At 38.1% G+C, this 18714-nt stretch overlaps 1 protein-coding gene across 1 annotated transcript; it reads right to left on the bottom strand.

The window, feature by feature from the left end:
- Window positions 1-7181: 7181 nt before the first annotated feature.
- On the bottom strand, window positions 7182-7625 carry LOC127122836 (extensin-like). The gene has a single exon (XM_051053115.1). The coding sequence runs from the start codon at window positions 7623-7625 to the stop codon at window positions 7182-7184; it is 444 nt and encodes a 147-aa protein (XP_050909072.1).
- Between the last annotated feature and the right edge of the window lie 11089 nt (window positions 7626-18714).

The following is an 18714-nucleotide window of genomic DNA, read 5'->3' as shown; positions in this document are numbered from 1 at the left end:
TGAGCTTCTGCCTCTGACTCTGATACTTCTACCAAGTTAAGAAGATATCTGAGTTAGAAATCTCCAAGAACCAATCCTTTGGTATTCCTAAAGATCAGATACATCAACACGTGGAGTGAATTGCGTCTAACCTTGGAAATTCTAGACAGCTGTCTAGAAGAAATTCAAAGGACGGACGTTTGAGATCTCCTCGAGCAGTGTGCATACTGTTGGGATTAGACATTAATTAATGAGCCTTAATCATTTCTCCCTCTAAGCGTGCTAACTTGTTTTTTGTACTAAACTCAGATTGTTGTGTCGTTTTGCATGTAGTTCGTTTTAGTATATAAACACTTCTCTCACATTGTGCACACACTTCACTTTCACTCACTTTCTCAAACCAGTTCTCTCAGGCATTTCTGCAAGCAGTTCATCTTCATCATGTTCTTCATCATCAATGGATTCTCAACAACAATCAGTATTCAACTACTCTCAACAAATGGACTCCAGCAACACAGCTCAAAGCACAAGCACTCCTACTCCAACAGTTACAGGCGTAACCATAACACCAGTTTACAAGGAACCTCACATTCTTGATCGTGAGGCTCACATCAATCTCGCAACTCCTTTTGAAAAACTGGAAGTTTTGTGTGAATCTCTTGTGGATTTCAACAACATGAAGAGGAATGGAGTAGACCTAACTGAAGAACTCCGTCAACAAGGTTGGGAAAACTACTTTCAACCGCTCTATGGCCCTATTTACCCAAACCTCATCAAGGAATTCTGGAGGTTTGCTGACGCTGACGACCATTTCATCGTCTCCTACGTTTTGGGGGTAAAGATAGTGATTACTGAAAAATCAATTGCCTCTTTGCTGAACATGGAGAAAGCTGGAGGAAGAAGGATTTATAACATCAATCCTAGGGCAAGGTACATTGCTCAGGAAATCAACCCCACCATCTTCAAACTCAACATAAAAGAAAATCCCTCAAAGAACAAAGAACTACATCAGAATCTCCGAGTGTGGCTCAAGATCATTCTGGGAACTATTCATCATCGCCCAACATCCAACTCATCAGATTACATCAATACAGATCAGAAGTGTATTCTGTACTATATTCTTAAGGGTCTGAAGCTTTGCCTCCCAGCCCTCCTCTTCAAATATCTCAGAGACTCCGTACGGGAGACCAGGAACAACATGAAACCCAGAACCTACATCCCTCTGTGAAGACTTCTCTCTGATGTTCTGATTGAAAATGGGCTTGTAGATCATCTGGAGAAAAACAAACTCATGGAAGATTTGGCAATAGACACTGGAAGGCCTCTAAACTCCAGAAATCTGAAGAGCATGGGAATTCTGAAGATGATTCAAGTCAAACCTACGTTGGACACCTCTTGGGACGCTTTAAAAGATCATAGGAAGATGCCACATGGTCTCGCAAGGTTCTACAAGAATGACCCCAGAGAGGCAATCCTCCATTATCTCCAACGTCTGAAGGATGAAGGAGTGGACATCTCAGACTTCAGACTAGACGATATGCTAGATTCAGAATCAGACTTTGTTAAGTTCAAAAGAGGTCCATCTGAGAAGTCTTCAAGAGCGAAGAAAGCAAGGCTAGGAGAAACTTCTGAATCAAGACCTCCAGCGCCTCTGCAAGAATCTTCTGGTAAGTCTGCCTCTGCTATTCCCTCTGTACAGCCATTGGCTTCTTCTACTCCTTTACCAACCCCCATCTACACCACATCTGAAACCCCTCCTTCTACAACCAGAACCTCTCAACCTCTACCAAAATTCAATCTTGCCAATACCTCTTTACCACTATCCGAAGCCGAACAATTAAATCAAACCACTTCCTCATCCACAGCCCCAGAATCACCTCCCTATTTTACCATTTCCTCAGATACAGAACACTCTGACCCAACCTCTCCAACCCTAGCCCAACTTCAGGCTCAAAGCCTTGCCTCTCAACAACCAACACAACCTCCACCTGAAGTAACTTCACCACAACCAACCATCACTCTTTCTGTAGTTCAACCCTCTGACCTTCATACCTCTGACACTATCCCTCCAAACCCTTCCGCTGAATCTGAACCTGAACCTGAACCTCAAACACTAAACCTAAGCCCTCCAACCTCTCCACCTCAAACATCTGAACCTGAACATTCCTTGCCTACCCTAGAGGAAGCCATTATGCTGTTCGCAGGGGCTTCAGTACAAAAGGTCAAGTCTCTGACCATAAACTCTGGCATCAATGATGATCCTGACTCTGTAAGGACACACTGGAACAGAGTCATTGGCTGGATGACTTCTGAGGCCTTCAAGCTGAAGCACATCTCTGAGCAAGTCAGAAACGACTTCGTCAAAGATGCTGAGGAAAGACTACAAGAGCGTATGGCCAGAGAAGCTGAAGAAGAAGCCAGAAGGCAAGAAGAAGAAAAAGCCAGACAAGCAGAAATCCAAAGGGCCAAGGAAGCTGAGGCCAAAGCTCTAGCTGACACTGCTGCTGCTGCTGCTGCTGAAGCTAAAGCAAAGGCAGTTGTAGAAGCTGAAGCCAGAGCTGCTGAAGAACAGAGTGCTCTGACTCAGGGGGAGTCCTCTACTGTCATTCCTATGGTTCTCAAGACGCTTGAAGAACTTCAGAAAGATCAGAAGGAACTCAAAACCAGAATGGACAAACAGGACACCTTCAACGACAATATCCAGAACCTGCTGACTCAACTGCTTCAGAGAATGCCTCCTCCTCCCAACCCTTAGGCACTTAGGATCTTTTGCTTGTTGCCTTGCTTATCTTTGTTTCTGTTGTTTGTTTTTCTTGCCCTTATCTCTGATGTCTGTTATCTGAATATATACAATGTTTTGTTGATTATTTTGTTTAAGTCTTTTTTATTCTGACAAAAAGGGGGAGAAATTAAATATAGCTCTGATGAAAAATTGCCTAATACCTTAAGCACTCTGCAAACATACTATTCTCTAAAATTAAAATCATCTAACACTGAACTTAAGAATTGCAGAAGGTATCAAGAAACTTCATTGCTTGGAAGCTCTGGTAAGAACTTCTGAACTCCCTAGCCTATCTCAGGGAGAGCTCACTTCTATCTGATCTGATATTTTTTAATGTTTCATCTGCTAATTGAGTTTGTTTTGTCATCATCAAAAAGGGGGAGATTGTAAGAACAAAAATTGTTCTACAACAGATTCAAAGATTTTGATGATAACAAAAGACGAAACCAAAAATGGCACTCTAACATAAAGTTTCTAAGTGTGCAGGAATCTAAACAAAAAGAAAGGAATCTTATTACGTCATCAGACACAGAATCATATCAGATACAAATTATCAGAAGCATCTGAAGTAGTAACGCGCTCAAGATGTTCTAACTCTGAGCAAAACAGCAAAAACATCAGAGGCATCTGAACAAGGAGTTCGCTCTAGAAGTTCTGACTCTGAACAAAGGTATATCTAATTTCCAGAAGCTTTCAGCGTCATCCAAAGACATCTTCAGAACCCTAAGAGATCAAAACATCAGAAGCTCCAAATCCACATGACAAGATCTCAGATTAACAGAGTCACATAGACCTTGATTATGGATTTCCTAAATCAGAAAGAGTAACGTCAACTTCGAATTTAAATGGAAAGGAACTATTATTGGAAAGAAGTTATTCAGGGAGACAAAGTTGTTTTGGCAAGAAACAACAGAAGTTATGGCATTAATTCCTATTCAAGACTAAATTATCTGCCATCAATGTCAACGGTCCTTTCACCTCTATATAAAGGACAGCAATCAGCATTGAGAGATACACCAACACGCATAAACTCATTCTTCTCTCTCTCTCTCAATCTTTCACGAAGCTTCTGCTTAGAACGTGAAACATTCTTTTGTTCTTACTGTTGTAATATTTGCTTTATTCTAGAAGCACTCTAGATTACAAAGTCTTTTTTATCTATTACTTTATTTCCTCAAGTGACTCTGCGCAGTCTGTATACTTGAGAGGACTAAGAGATCTTTCTCTTAGACGTTGGTTGTAATAATCTTTCAAGATTAGTGGATTAAGTCCTTATTGAAGGCGAAATCACCTTGGCCGGGTGGGCTGGAGTAGCTTTGTGTTATAAGCGAACCAGTATAAATTCCTTGTGTGGTCTTTGTTTGAAAAAGCGCTTATTTTCAAAACAATTCAAACCCCCCTTTTCTTGTGTTTCTCACCTTCAAATCCGGTATAAATATTACTCCTAATATTCATACCTATGTTTAAGACTTGATAACTCTTTATCCATGATCCATGAGATGTGATCATCAGTCTACAAACATAATAGTCTTAATGCTTTAATGTTATCCCACTTCACACTAAAGCTCGACTACGGATACTTTAAGAATAGTGTCCTTATGTTTAATATGTTCTCATGATTAAGTCACACTTAATACATTAAACGGACTATCTATTCCAGGGACTTTATTAATCAACCATAATAAAGAAAATGCCTTTAAATAATTCGATACAAGTGCCAAAAGTATTGGCCTCTAGGGCTTACACCAACAACATCTTAGTTAGAGAGAACTCAAACTAAAGAGATTAAACCATATCTTCCTAGAAAATATGTATTCAATGGTCCATTACAATCTTTGAGAAACCCTAACTGTAGACCTTTTAGTTTCTATAAATACCCCATCCCTAGCATGAGTAAAGACAACTCAAAATACTCACTAAATATCCCAAAGATACAAAGCTTCTCACCTCATATGAGCTTGCACTCTCCATAGCAAAAACAACATCGAACAAGGTTTCTCACGACCGTAAGCAAGCCCTTAACCAATGAAAATCTTTAAAGTCTCTGGTCACACCTATAAGCATATGGGTGGTATGCATCTGCACTTTTTGACAATTATAATGAAGTCCACCGTGGGGCCCTGGTAAAAATAACATGGGCCACACCTTCCATCATCACTGCCATTTTCACTACCTTCTCCATAAAATGCACAAGAAAGATCCAGACTTTGTGGTTAACACCATAGCCTGAGGTTTCACTGACAAAGGAAATTCCAGTTCCTCTCAAAGAAAATACGCCAGACAGGTGCTGATTACGAACATAATATCCCTAGGACTCTCAAAGCAAATTGCATAAGACCAAGATCCATCATCACTGTCTTCAGTAGTGGCACCATCAGAGTCTTATATCATGACAACAACCCTATAGGTATCATTTGAAGGTTGATAAAAATAAGAAAGGGGGTTTGAATTGTTTTAGAAATAAAAACTTTTTCAGAAATCAGACACACACAGAATAAACAGGAGATGACACCAAATTTTATACTGGTTCGCTTGAAATTCAAAGCTACTCCAGTCCACCCGGCCAAGGTGAGTTCGCCTTCAAAAATGACTTAATCCACTAATCTTGAAAGATTACACAACCAAACGTCTAAGAGAATAATCTCCCAGCCCTCTCAAGTATTCAGACTACGCAGAGTCACTTGAGGAAGTAGTTCAAGCAAGAGTATAAATTGTAATGTAAAGTGCTTCTAACAAACAAGCAAGAATTACAGAATTTTAAGAACAATAGCTTTTCACGTAAGAGCAGCAGCTCGTGAAAGATAAGAATGAAACTGAGAGTTTTCGTTTTCTTGTGTGTCTCAGGTGTGTTTTCTTGTGAAGTATTCTGTCCTTTATATAGTCGTTGTGAAGGACCGTTGGAGTGATGACAAGATCTTGGTCATTGAAGAATGTTTAATGTCATTACTCTCCTTGTTTCTTTCTAAAACAGTTTTGCATGCCTCATTATTTCCTTCTCGAAATACTTTCTTTCCAAATTATGATTTCTTTTTAGTTACACATTCTGAACTTGTGAGTCTGTATCAGAGTTTTAATAAATCAGAGTTGTCTTCAGAGGTTGATTATGTCTGACCACATCAAAGTTTCTCAATGCTCTAGACTTCTTCAGATTCTGAGTCTGGATTCAGTATTCTTTTGTTAGAGTTTCTGACTTCTTTATGTTGCGCCGGTATCTGCGTTGATCAGAATCGGAGCCTTCTGGATACATTCTTTTTGAGTAGCATCTGGTAGTCGAATATTTTGTAACTAATGTAATTTTCTATCTGACGTTGATCAAAGTCCTGCACACTAAGAAAAAATTTCGTTAGAGTATCATTTTTGTTTCATCCTTTGTTATCATCAAAATCTTAGAGATATATTGTAGAACCAACTTTGTTCTCACAATCTCCCCCTTTTTGATGATGACAAAATAATACAGAGTAAAGGTGAAACATTAAAGAAAATCTTAGATTAGATAGGAAAGTGGGCTCCCCCTGAGTTAGATCCTTGGATAAGTCATAAGTTCTTACTGAACCTTCCTTGGTTGAGTGCTTTAGCTACTTTCCTGCATATCTTTAGTCAATGATTTAGTAATAATTTATTTATGATGTTTGTAATGCTTGAGAAGATTTAGTTATGTTTCCATTAGAGCTGTTTTAGTTCTCCCCCTTTTTGTCAGAATAAAAAAGACATAGCAAAAAAAAAGGTTGATATTGATAAAAAAAGCATTTATAGATAAGCAACACATATGTCAGAAAGCAGAAGGCAAAGAGAAAATAACAAAACAGAGAAAGCAACAAGCAAATAGCCTAGGTGCCTAAGGGTTTGGAGGCGGAGGCATCCTTTGGAGCAGTTGGGACAACATGTTCTGAATGTTGACGTTGACTGAGTCCTGTTGATCCAGCCTGGCCCGAACTACCTGTTGTTCTTTCTGCAGTTACTCTAGAGTCTTCAAGACCAGAGGGACGAACCCATAGTTGGAGTGCTCCCCCTAAGTCAGTTCATCAGCGTTGGCTTTGGCAGCAGCTTCTTCAGCAATGCGAGCTGCTTCTTCAGCATCAGCTTTAGCTTTTCCCTCAGCCTCAGCAGCAGCAGCAACAACCTTTGCTTCAGCATCTCTGATTCTTTGGAGTTCTTCTTGGCGCGCTTTCTCTTCAGCTACCTTCCTTGCCCGCTCCTCAGCTTCTCTGGCTAGGCACTCTTGAAGTCTAATACCAGCGTCTCTGATGAAGTCGTTGTGGACTTGTTCAGAGAGGCCTTTCAGCTTGAAGGCTTCAGAGGTCATCCAACTTATCACTCTGTTCAAGTGGATCCTTACAGCAGAGGGATCATCACTGATACCAGAGTTGATGGTCAGAGACTTGACCTTCTTAACTGAGGACTCTGCAAAAACCTGGATCACTTATTCAAGGGTAGGAATGGTAGTTTCTGGTTCAGTGGCAGAGGCTAGGGAGGGTGAGGATGGTGAGTTTGGGGCACTTAGATTAAGTGTGGGAGTTGTTGGGTCAGCGGAAGTGATGGGTGGTGGTATGTCAGAGTGGGTCTGTGAGGATAGTTCAGGTTGTGGTTCAGAGTGGGTTGGTTGTGGTTCAGAGTGGGTTGGTTGTTGTTCAGGTGGTGTTTGAGGTGGTTCATATGTGGTTGGATTTGGATGTTCTGGAGGTGGGGAAGTGACTTCTGGTTCAGGTTCAGGATATGATGGCTGTTGAGAGGCCAGAGCACAAGCTTGGAGTTGAGCCAGAGTGGGGGATTGGGGGTCAGATGGTTCGGTATCAGAAGAGAGTTCGTAGTAAGGTGGGGATTGAGGAGATGGTGATGATGAAGGTGAGGTGGTTTCATTCAGCATTTCTACTTCTGAAACTGGTAATGTTGTGGTGGCGAGGTTGAATTTCAGAGAAGGTGGGTTAGAAGATCTGGTGGTTGAGGGAGGAGTTTCAGCAGAGGTGTATATGGGAGTTGTTTGGGGAAAGAGAAGAAGCAATTGGTTTAATTTTGATAGAGCGAGGGAGAGATACAGACTTACCTGGAGAGCTAACCAGAGGAATTGGGGGTCTTGATCCAGAGGATTCTCCCAGCTTAGCTTTCTTCGCCTTCTTGGATTTCTCAAAGGGCTCCTGCATCCTCTTAATGAAGTTAGGTGGATGCTCAGGAAGCCAATCCACTGTGAAGTCAGAGATATCCACCCCTGGATTGACAAGGTCCTGTAGATAGTAGGATACTACCTTTGGAGGGTCAATCTTGGAGAACAGGTAGAGTCCGTTGGGAATCTCCCTCTGATCTCTGAGTGCTTCCCAGGAGGTATCAAGTGTTGGTTTGGCTCTGAATTGATTAGTGATTCCCATGCTCTTCAGATTCCGAGCATTCAGAGGTCTTCCAGTGTCAATGGTGACATCTTCCATGAGTCTGAGCTGAATTAGGTGATCCATGAGGCCACTCTCGATCAATACATCAGATATCAGCCTCCCTAGAGGGATGTAGTTCCTTGTCTTCATGTTGTTTCTGGTGTCTTTAACTGAATCTCTGAGCTATTCTGAAGCTTGATTGATTTGAATTCCTAGAAAGAACTTTAGTTCTTGCATTAAGCTCATTTTGAATTTTTCCTGCATTAGCTCAGAGAATTCTTGACATTCAGAAGGATTAGCTAAACCAAAAATAATGTCATCAACATATATCTGGCATATCATGAGGTCATTACTAATGTTTTTATAGAAGAGTGTAGAGTCAACTTTTCCTCTAATAAACTCATGTTCCAAAAGGAAATTGCTTAGTCTTTCATACCAAGCTCTAGGAGCTTGTTTTAAACTGTATAATGATTTATTAAGTTTAAAAACATGTTCTGGACAATTGGAGGTTTCAAAACCTGGAGGTTGATTGTCATACACTTCTTATGATATATAACCATTAAGAAATGCACTATTGACATCCCTTTGATATAGTTTGATCGAGTGATTTACAGCAAATGAAACAAGTAAACGGATAGATTCTAACTTGGCGACTGTGGAAAAGGTTTTGTTGTAGTCAATGCCCTCTTGTTGACTATACCCTAGTGCCACGAGTCGAGCTTTATTTCTGAAAACTTCTCCTTTTTCGTTCAATTTGTTTCTTAACACCCATCCAGTTCCAATAATGTGAGTTCCTTTAGGCTTTGGAATAAGATCCCAGACGTCATTCTTGGAGAATTGATCTAGCTCTTCTTTCATAGCCAGAACCCAGTCATTGTCTTGAAGTGCCTCATCACAGGAAGTAGGTTCGATTGGAGATACTAATCCTAAAGGAGTTTCTTCAGATACTTTGAATGTTGACCTAGTTCTGACAGGTTTGTCCTTGTTTCCCAGAATTAAATCTTCAGAGATGTTGGGGAGGCTTCTTGATTTCTTCTGGATAGTTGAGGCTTCAGTTGCATATGGACTTTGTTTCTCAGATACTTCGGGTGCTTTGGTCTTTTCGTCAGAACCTGCAAGAGTAATCTCCAGATCTACAAGTTTCTCAACTAGCTTTGACTTTTCAGGGTCAAGCTTATCATCAAATCTAACATGGATTGATTCTTCCACAATTTTAGTTTTTGTGTTGTATACTCTGTAGCCTTTAGAGCGTTCTGAGTATCCTAACATAATACCTTTTTGTGCTTTTGAATTAGACTTGTTCAGATGTTCTTTAGTATTCAAAATAAAGCAAGTGTATTCAAAAGGATGGAAATAAGAAATGTTGGGTTTTCTTCCCTTGCATAGTTCATAGGGAGTCTTTTCCAGAATAGGTCTTATAGAGATTCTATTCTGAATATAACACGCTGTATTTACTACTTCAGCCCAAAAGTCTTTAGCCACATTTGTTTCATTAATCATGGTTCTGGCCATCTCTTGGAGTGTCCTATTCTTCTTTTCTACAACTCCATTTTGTTGTGGAGTTCTAGGACAGGAGAAATCATGGGATATTCCATTAGAATCAAATAGTTCCTCAAAAAAATTATTCTGAAATTCTCCACCATGATCACTTCTGACTCTGATGATTTTGGAGTAAAATTCATTTTGCACTTTGGAACAGAAGCTAGTGAATACAGAATGAGACTCACTCTCGTGCTTTAGGAATTTTACCCATGTCCAGCGACTAAAATCATCAACAATAACTAGTCCATACTTCTTTCCATTGATTGACGCTATCTTAACAGGTCCAAACAAGTCGATGTGAAGAAGTTCCAGAGGCGTATAGGTGGAAACAATATTTTTCTTTTTAAAAGATGTTTTGGAAAATTTCCCTTTCTGACATGCCTCACATAGAGCATCTGAAGAATACTTTAGCTTGGGTAGACCTCTAACTAACTCGAGTTTATTTAGCTGAGAGAGTTTTCTCATGCTAATATGATTCAAGCGTCTATGCCATACCCATTGCTCTTCATGAACAAACATTAGACATTTTACATTTTGTTCTTTTAAGTCTGAAAGATTTATTTTGTAAATATTGTTTTTCCTCTTGCCAGTGAATAGGACTGTTCCATTATTCTGATTTATTGCTTTACATGTTTTTTGATTGAAGATTACATCATAGCCATTATCATTAATTGACTTATTGTTAACAGGTTATGCATTAATCCTTCCACATAGAGGACACCAAATATAGAGGGAAGGGCTCCATTACCAATAGTTATGGAGCCTCTAATCCTTCCTTTCTGATTTCCTTCGAAACCTACGAAGCCAGCATCTTTAAGTTCCGGGCTTTGGAACATATGCTTTCTTCCCGTCATGTGTCGCGAGCATCCAGAGTCCAGGTACCATGATTGGTGTCTTAACTCTGCTGCATAAGATATCTGCAACATAAAAAATCTTATCCTTTGGTACCCATAATCTTTTGGGTCCTTTATGATTAGTTTTCCCAGAGGTTCTTAGAACTTTGGGTTTTCTAGCATTATAAAAACGTTGTGCTTGTGTATGTGTGTAGTGATAAGAAAAAGGAGATTTAGGTTTGTCATCTGCGAAAGACTTATCTTCACTAGGGACATACCCTATTCCTCTTTAATTATTCTGACTTACTCCATAAATCATGGATGCCATTCTGCTTCTTTCTATCCCATTTTTCAGAAACCTTTGAAAGGATTTTTCATATTCATATATCATTGTGTTAGAAGTTTGTGGGGTTTGAGATAATGCTTCTTCAAGTTTTAAAAATTGTTTGTTTGTGGAGTCTCTTTCTTTTATCAAAGTTTGATTTTCATCTTTAAGTTTTGAAGCAGTTATCTCAAGCTTATCATTCTTTGATTGTTCTTTCAAGAACTCCTTTTAAAGCCTTAAATTTTTGTTTAAGTTTCTGATATGAGGTTAGAGTTTCAGAAAGGCCTGATTCAAGGTCAGAGCGAGAAAGTTCAGAAAATACCTCTTCAGAGTCAGATTCTCCATCTGATGTATTTCTGGAGATGATAGCCATGAGTGCATCATTTGCCTGTTCTTCTAAGTCTGATTCAGATAAATCAGATCCACTGTCGTCCCAGGTGGCCATCAGTCCCTTTTTAGTTCTAAATGAACTTTTCTTGAAATTCTCTCTTCTAGATATTTCTTTCTTCAACTTGGGACATTCATTTCTGTAATGACCTGTTTCCTTACATTCATAGAATGTTATATCTTTGTTTGACTTACCTCTGGAAGTTGATTCTGATCGATCCCCCTTCGGTCTTGGTCTTCTGAAGTTATTATTCCTTTTTCTCCAGAGTTGTTTTACTCTTCTGGTTAAAAGGGATAATTCTTCATCTTCGTTAGAGTCTTCCTTCAAAGAGTTGTCATTGTCTTCCTCTTCAGCCTGGAAGGCTTTGTTTCTATCTGGTTTGCGTCTTTCGGATCTGGACTTTAGTGCTACAGATTTGATCTTCTTTTGAGGTTCATCTTCCTCCAGTTCTATCTCGTGGCTTCTGAGTGAACTGACGAGTTCCTCAAGGTTGATATTGTTCATATCTTTTGACAACTTTAAAGTTGTGACCATGGGTCTCCATTTTTTTGGCAAGCTTCTAACAATCTTTTTGACATGATCCGCAGTTGCGTAGCTTTTGTCCATCACTTTGAGTCCTGCAATTAAAGTTTGAAATCTAGAAAACATTACCTCTATAGCTTCATCGTCCTCCATTTTAAAGGCTTCATATTTCTGAGTTAGAGCTAAAGCCTTTATTTCTTTGACTTGAGAATTTCCTTCATGAGTCATCCTTAGGGAGTCAAGTATTTCTTTATCAGTTTCCCTGTTTGTGATCTTTTCATATTCATTCTGGGAAATGGCATTGAGTAGTATCATTCTGGCTTTATGATGGTTTTTGAATTCACGCTTCTAATCATCTGACATTCTGCTTCTGGGAATAGCGACGCCAACGTCTGTCATAGGTGGTGTGTAGCCAATTGTGACAATACCCCATAGATCAGCGTCGTAGCCCAGAAAGAAACTTTCAATTTTGTCTTTCCAATAATCAAATTTTTCTCCATCAAAGATTGGAGGTTTAGCATTGTAACTATCTCTTTCATTGGTGTTGGCCATAGTTTTTCTCACGATGGATCTCTCTACACTATTAAGTGTTTGATTAGAGAATCAATAACAGTGTCGTAGCTCTGATACCAATTGAAGGTTGAGAAAAACAAGAAAGGGGGTTTGAATTGTTTTAGAAATAAAAACTTTTTCAGAAATCAGTCACACACAGATTAAACAGAAGATGACACATAATTTTATACTAGTTCGCTTGAAATTCAAAGCTACTCCAGTCCACCCGGCCAAGGTGAGTTCGCCTTTAAAAAGGACTTAATCCACTAATCTTGAAAGATTACACAACCAAACATCTAAGAGAATAATCTCTCAGCCCTCTCAAGTATTCAGACCTCGTAGAGTCACTTGAGGAAGTAGTTCAAGCAAGAGTATAAATTGTAATGTAAAGTGCTTCTAACAAACAAGCAAGAATTACAGAATTGTAAGAACAATAGCTTTTCACGTAAGAGCAGCAACTCGTGAAAGATAAGAATGAAATTGAGAGTTTTTATTTTGTTGTGTGTCTCAGGTGTGTTTTCTTGTGAAGTATTTCGTCCTTTATATAGTCGTTGTGAAGGATTGTTGGAGTGATGACAGGATCTTGGTCATTGAAGAATGTTTAATGTCATTTCTCTCCTTGTTTCTTTCTAAAACAGTTTCGCACGCCTCATTATTTCCTTCTCGAAATACTTTCTTTCCAAATTAAGATTTCTTTTCGATTACACGTTTTGAACTTGTGAGTCTGAATCAGAGTCTTGATAAATCAGAGTTGTCTTCAGAGGTTGATTATGTCTGACCACATCAGAGTTTCTCAATACTCTAGACTTCTTCGAATTCTAAGTCTGGATTCAGTATTCTTTTATCAGAGTTTCTGACTTCTTTATGTTGCACTGGTATCTGCATTGATCAGAATCAGAGCCTTCTGGATACATTCTTTCTAAGTATCATCTGATAGTCGAATATTTTGTATTTGATGTAATTTTCTATCTGACGTTGATTAGAGTCCCGCACACTAAGAAAAAATTTCGTTAGAGTACCATTTTTGTTTCATCCTTTATTATCATCAAAATCTTAGAGATATATTGTAGAACCAACTTTGTTCTTACATCATTGTGCAACACGGTACTAGAATATGAAGCAAGTCTTGATAGACCCAGAAAGCTCAACTAACATCCTATTTTGGAACACTTTCCAGAATCTCCCGCTCGATCTCGACAACATTAATGTGTTCTAGAATTCACTAGTATGTTTGTCAAGTGAACATGTACAAGTAAGGGGCCACATATCTCGAGAAATAACCTACGACGTGGGATCATACTCCAAGGCGATTTAAGTCAACTTCCTCAAAATGTATGCTTTATCGCCCTATAATATCCTCCTTGGTATACCAACCATCAACTCGTTAAGGGTGATTATATTTATCCAATTCTTGATCTTGAAATATGTGTTACCGAGTAGGCGAGTCAGAACGGTTCGAGGAGACCAACAAAGTGCCCAAGAATGTTACCATAGTAGCTTGGAGATGGGGAATGAGGATCTCGCCCAATGGGATGCCTCATTTCCTAAAGAAAATGATACATAAACTATTAGTTGTGACCCCAGACCGGGTGTGGAGAATGAGAGGCTCACACCCACAAAGGATTTGAATGAGGTTCAAATAGGTTCTTTGTCTCACCAAGTGACAAATATATGCACCTCATTTTCAGGAGAAGAAGAGCGCAAACTAGTTGACCAACTCATTATAAACATCAACTTGTTTGACTAGGCCCCATTTCCCGAAGCAAATGATACAAACACTACTAGTTAGGACCCTAGACTAGGTGTAGAATATGAGAGGCTCACACCCATAAAGGATTTAAAGGAGGTTCAAATAGGTTCTTCGGCTCACTAAGAGACAAATATATGCACCTCTTTTTCTGGAGAAGATGAGTGCGAACTAGTCAACCAACTCATTAGAAACATCAACTTGTTTGCCTAGGCCACATCCTACATGTGGGGTATAAATATCAGAGTTGCATGCCATCATTGTGTCGTAAACTCCTATATAAGACCAGTTTTGCAAATAAAGAGGAATGTTAGTGAGTGAAGCGCCGCAAAAAATACAGAGTCGTCACTGGATTTTCGTTATTCCAAAGGAAAGGGAAAATATCGATAAAACCCCAAATGAGAGAAATGGTCTCGCAACCAAGAGCGGATTCGGATGTCGGTTATACAAGGGGAAGGTATTAGCACCCCTCACATCCATGGTACTCCATGGGAACCACTTGCTCGTATCAAATGCGTATGGATATTTATTTATCTGTAGGTCGCTTCCTGTCGGGAATGAGATGGGAGAGATAATAAGTTTTAAGTTAGTGTGCTCGCCAAGGATTTGGGCCCTTGTGCCTACGTATCCTCATACGTGCAATAAGGAAGTCAGAGCTTCGTAGTTTGGCTCACAAACGGAACATTTGTTTGGTTGTTTTTATTGAACAGTATTGACGTTCGTGTGCTACTATTCACTTGCTTGTATACTCTGTCATGGGAGCGGAAAGTATTTGCTTGTTTGCGGTAAAGTGGATACGCTTGGTTCGCACTCTAGTAGTTAAATATCACTTGCTCACACATGGAGGCTTAAGCTTCGTTCACGGTAGAATGAAAGTAACACGTCCTTTTCGAAAGGTTTTGAATAGAGTGCACTAAGGCAAAAGATGATTTGATTTGTTGGGTTGGATTTTATGTACGGAGACAAGCATCAGACCCTTGGCTAGATACAGTTAACGATCCAATAACTTGGGAGTTGAGAGGACACTGTTGTCCTAACCACTCTTTCTCATCCAAAAGAGATATTTGAATTGTGAAAAGAGTTTGGCAAGTTTAATCATTGGAACTTAAAGGGCGACAAGTATCGGACCCTTGACTAAGTACGGTCAACAATCAAAGTACTTGGGAATTGAGAGGACCATGTAGTCCTAACTACTCTTTTTCTCCCTCATAGAACCTATATCTAACTTGTTTGAATCATTAGATGTTTTAAGGGGGGAATTCAAGTGTCGGGTCCTCAGGCTAGGTACGGCCGACAACCCAAGTACTTGAATGTTGTGTACAAACACGTACACCCCATTTCACATTCCAATTTGTTATGAAAATGTTTTTGAAAAAGGAACTTGATGTTGGATCAAGTTTTTGAATCTATTATGAAAATGTGGGTGAATAATGGAGGAGAGAGATAGAATGAGGTTGAGAAGAGAATGGAGAAGAGATGATAGAATGGATCGTGGATTCGATGGAGAATGCTTGACGTTGGATCAAGCATTCACGTTGCAATGGTGTGAGTTTTATTTGGAAAAACAACTTGACGTTGAATCAAGTACCTTTTATTTCTTTTGAAATGCCTTATTTATCATTTTATATTTTATCTTTTTTTTATTAACATGCATGGTGAACTAGCTAGAAAGCAATAAATCTAAGCTATTACATGATCATGGGGTGGGGGAACATTTGACCCACAATAGGGGGATGGATCCATACAATACAACATAAGGGAATGGAAAGAATACAAGTTACAAACTATTAACTATATACCATGCCTAAAGCATACAAGTGGCATGGTATTTCAAACAATACAAAGCTATTGAATGAGAATGAAATAGTTAGGAGTATGGCTAGTTAGGAGTGAGCTCGAATCTCAAAGTCACATGTGGACACAAAACAACAAACGAGTTAGCATGAGATCAAGTCAAATGAATGAGAATGATGCAACAATATGTAAGTACATACAATGGTTAGAATCTATTCAAAAGGTAATGGATTAATCAATCTAAACAATCAAAGATCTATCCTATGATCATGGCAAATGAAATTAGACCTATAAAGTATTCATCACCTAAATTGAAATGAGATTTTCAACTTTCAATATGATCATAAACCAAATGAATAGATTAAATGGACAATTAAAGAATGAATATTAATTTTAAAGACTAAAGTTACCTAAACATGAATCATGATCACAATCAATCAAATGGAAAATTAACAATCCAAATTTAAGAATTGATTCTAACGACTATGATTATACAAATCAAATTGAGTGGAAATTAACCAAATGGGAAAATCATGGTAAACTCAACCGTTAACCATATTAATCAAAGCAAAATCAAAGAAAATAATTAAACCTAATGACTAATTATTCTAATCATGGCATGGTTAAACTAATCTTGAATTAATTCTGAAAAATCCTAAAACTAAATCTAATCTAAAAAATGATTAAATCTAATTTCTAATTAATTAACTAATTAAACCTAATTCACCAAACTATGTTAATTCCTAATTGTCAAAAACTAAGAATTAAACCTAATATTTCTATCAAGATTAACAAAACAACATCAATATTAACAAAAAAAAACTAGAACTTAGCATGATAAAAATATATTAAGTGAAATTAAGAACAAATCTTAAGCATATGGGCCATGGGGTTTGAAAGTCGGATGGGGGTACATGAGCAAAGGCTATAACGTTTGGGCCAAAAGCACAAATCTTCCAAGAGAAACCCCAATACCGGGTTCGTGAATAACCAAGAAAAGCCTTTAGCTTCAAATCGCGGGCATTCATCAGTAGGGGTGGCAATTGGATCCATTAACACAAAATCCATCCAATCCATCCATCAAAAAATCCATCCAATCCATCCACTAAATAAAAATTAAGTTAATGGATTGATCCAATCCATCCAACACATTTTAATGATCCAATGGATTTTTTTATTTAATTTAAAAAAAATAAATTTTTTCAAATATTAAAAAAAAAATTGAAAAAAAAACATTTTTTTTTGAAAAAAAAAAAATAATTTTTGAAAAAAAAATAATTTTTGAAAAAAAAATAATTTTTTTTTCGAAAAAAAAAATATTTTTTTGAAAATACAAAAAATATTAAATTTTTTTATCTAATGTTAAAAAAATAAAAAATATTTTTTTTTATGGTCAAATAATTTTTTTATCTAATGTTAAAAAAATAAATTTTTTCAAATATCAAATTTTTTTTTTTGAAAAATAAAAAATATTTTTTTTTCGAAATATTTTTTTTTTTTAAATACCAAAATTTGATTTTATTTTCGATTTTTTTTACGAATATAAAAAAAAAATATTTTTAAATTTTTTTTTTTTGAAAAAAAAAAACTGATATTGTTTTGTTAAAAAAAAGTAAAAAATTTTTTTTAAAAAATAAATTTTAAAGGAAAATAAAATGGATGGATGGATATCCATCCACTAAAAATATGATAATGGATGGATTGGATGGATTTTTATTCTTAATGGATGGATTGGATTGGATATTTTTAAAAAACTTTTAATGGATTGTTTTGATCCATCCATTAACGATCCAATCCATATCCATCCGATCCATCCATTTTGCCACCCCTATTCATCAGACGCGAGGAAAATAGCTCACCTATGACACCAGAAAAGTCGCACAGGGAGGTCACGCGAGCGATCTGATTTGTGTCGCGATTGCTGTTTCGCATCGCGCTTGAAGGTTATTGAATCCTGGATGCCGACATAAATGCTTCGGTTTAAAGGGCGCGTGAAAGTTATTGAATCAAGATGAAGATGATGAATGATTATTAATGCGTTATGTTGCAGAGCGAAGATGGAGATATCTTTGCGTTTGTGATGTGGACGAAGGAGTTGATTCGTGTCCGACGTTGCTGCGCTTGAGAATTTCGTTGATTCAAAGATGAAAATTTGTTCGGATCCGTGATGCCTCCTGGTAGGTATTTCCTTGTTCTTTTCTTTCTGTGACCTCTTCTTCCTTCTGAACTTGCGGTTCTTTTCTCTTCTACTTCTTTTTCTGTTTTCGTGGTCGTGTTGTTGTTCAAGAGGTTAACAAGTTTGCTCTTCAACAGGGCGAGTGCTTCAGTGCCGTGTTTGATATGATCGGAAGTAAGGGGAATCCGGGAAGGGAAATCATGCGATAAAGTTGAATAGTTGTTAGAAGACGCGGAGAAGGGAGGTTTGGTTGGATGCGAGTGAGGTTCGGTGAGGGTTGAGAAGATGATGGAGGATTGAAGGGTTAGAATGGAAGGTTCGAGGAGAAGATGATGCAGGGTTCTCTTTTCAATTCGGTTCAAGGTTTTGGATATGGTGAGAAGGGTCGTTGAATGATGGTGAAGGGATTTTTTATAAGGTGATTTCGGTTGAGGATTGTGAATGGTTTTTGGAGGTTGGGGATGGATTGAAGGTTCGTTTTGGAAGCAGGTTGAAGGGTTTAGGGAAGTTATGCAGGAGCAGGTTGGCGATTCGGATGCTGTTGGAGGTTGGTTGTTAGGTTGTTGGATACATGCTATTGTTAGCATGGATTTGGATTGTGTTGGATTTATGATATTTAATGAATTATTTTCTCTTGTAGGGTGCAATGTATAAGGTAGGATGGAAAAGACTACACAAAGTTCATGAATCAAAATTCCCACATGAAGAAAGTTG

Source organism: Lathyrus oleraceus, chromosome 2 (assembly GCF_024323335.1).
Source record: "Lathyrus oleraceus cultivar Zhongwan6 chromosome 2, CAAS_Psat_ZW6_1.0, whole genome shotgun sequence".
Taxonomy (NCBI): domain Eukaryota; kingdom Viridiplantae; phylum Streptophyta; class Magnoliopsida; order Fabales; family Fabaceae; genus Lathyrus; species Lathyrus oleraceus.
The sequence above is the reverse complement of the archived record's forward strand: the minus strand, read 5'-3'. Positions and strand labels throughout refer to the sequence as shown.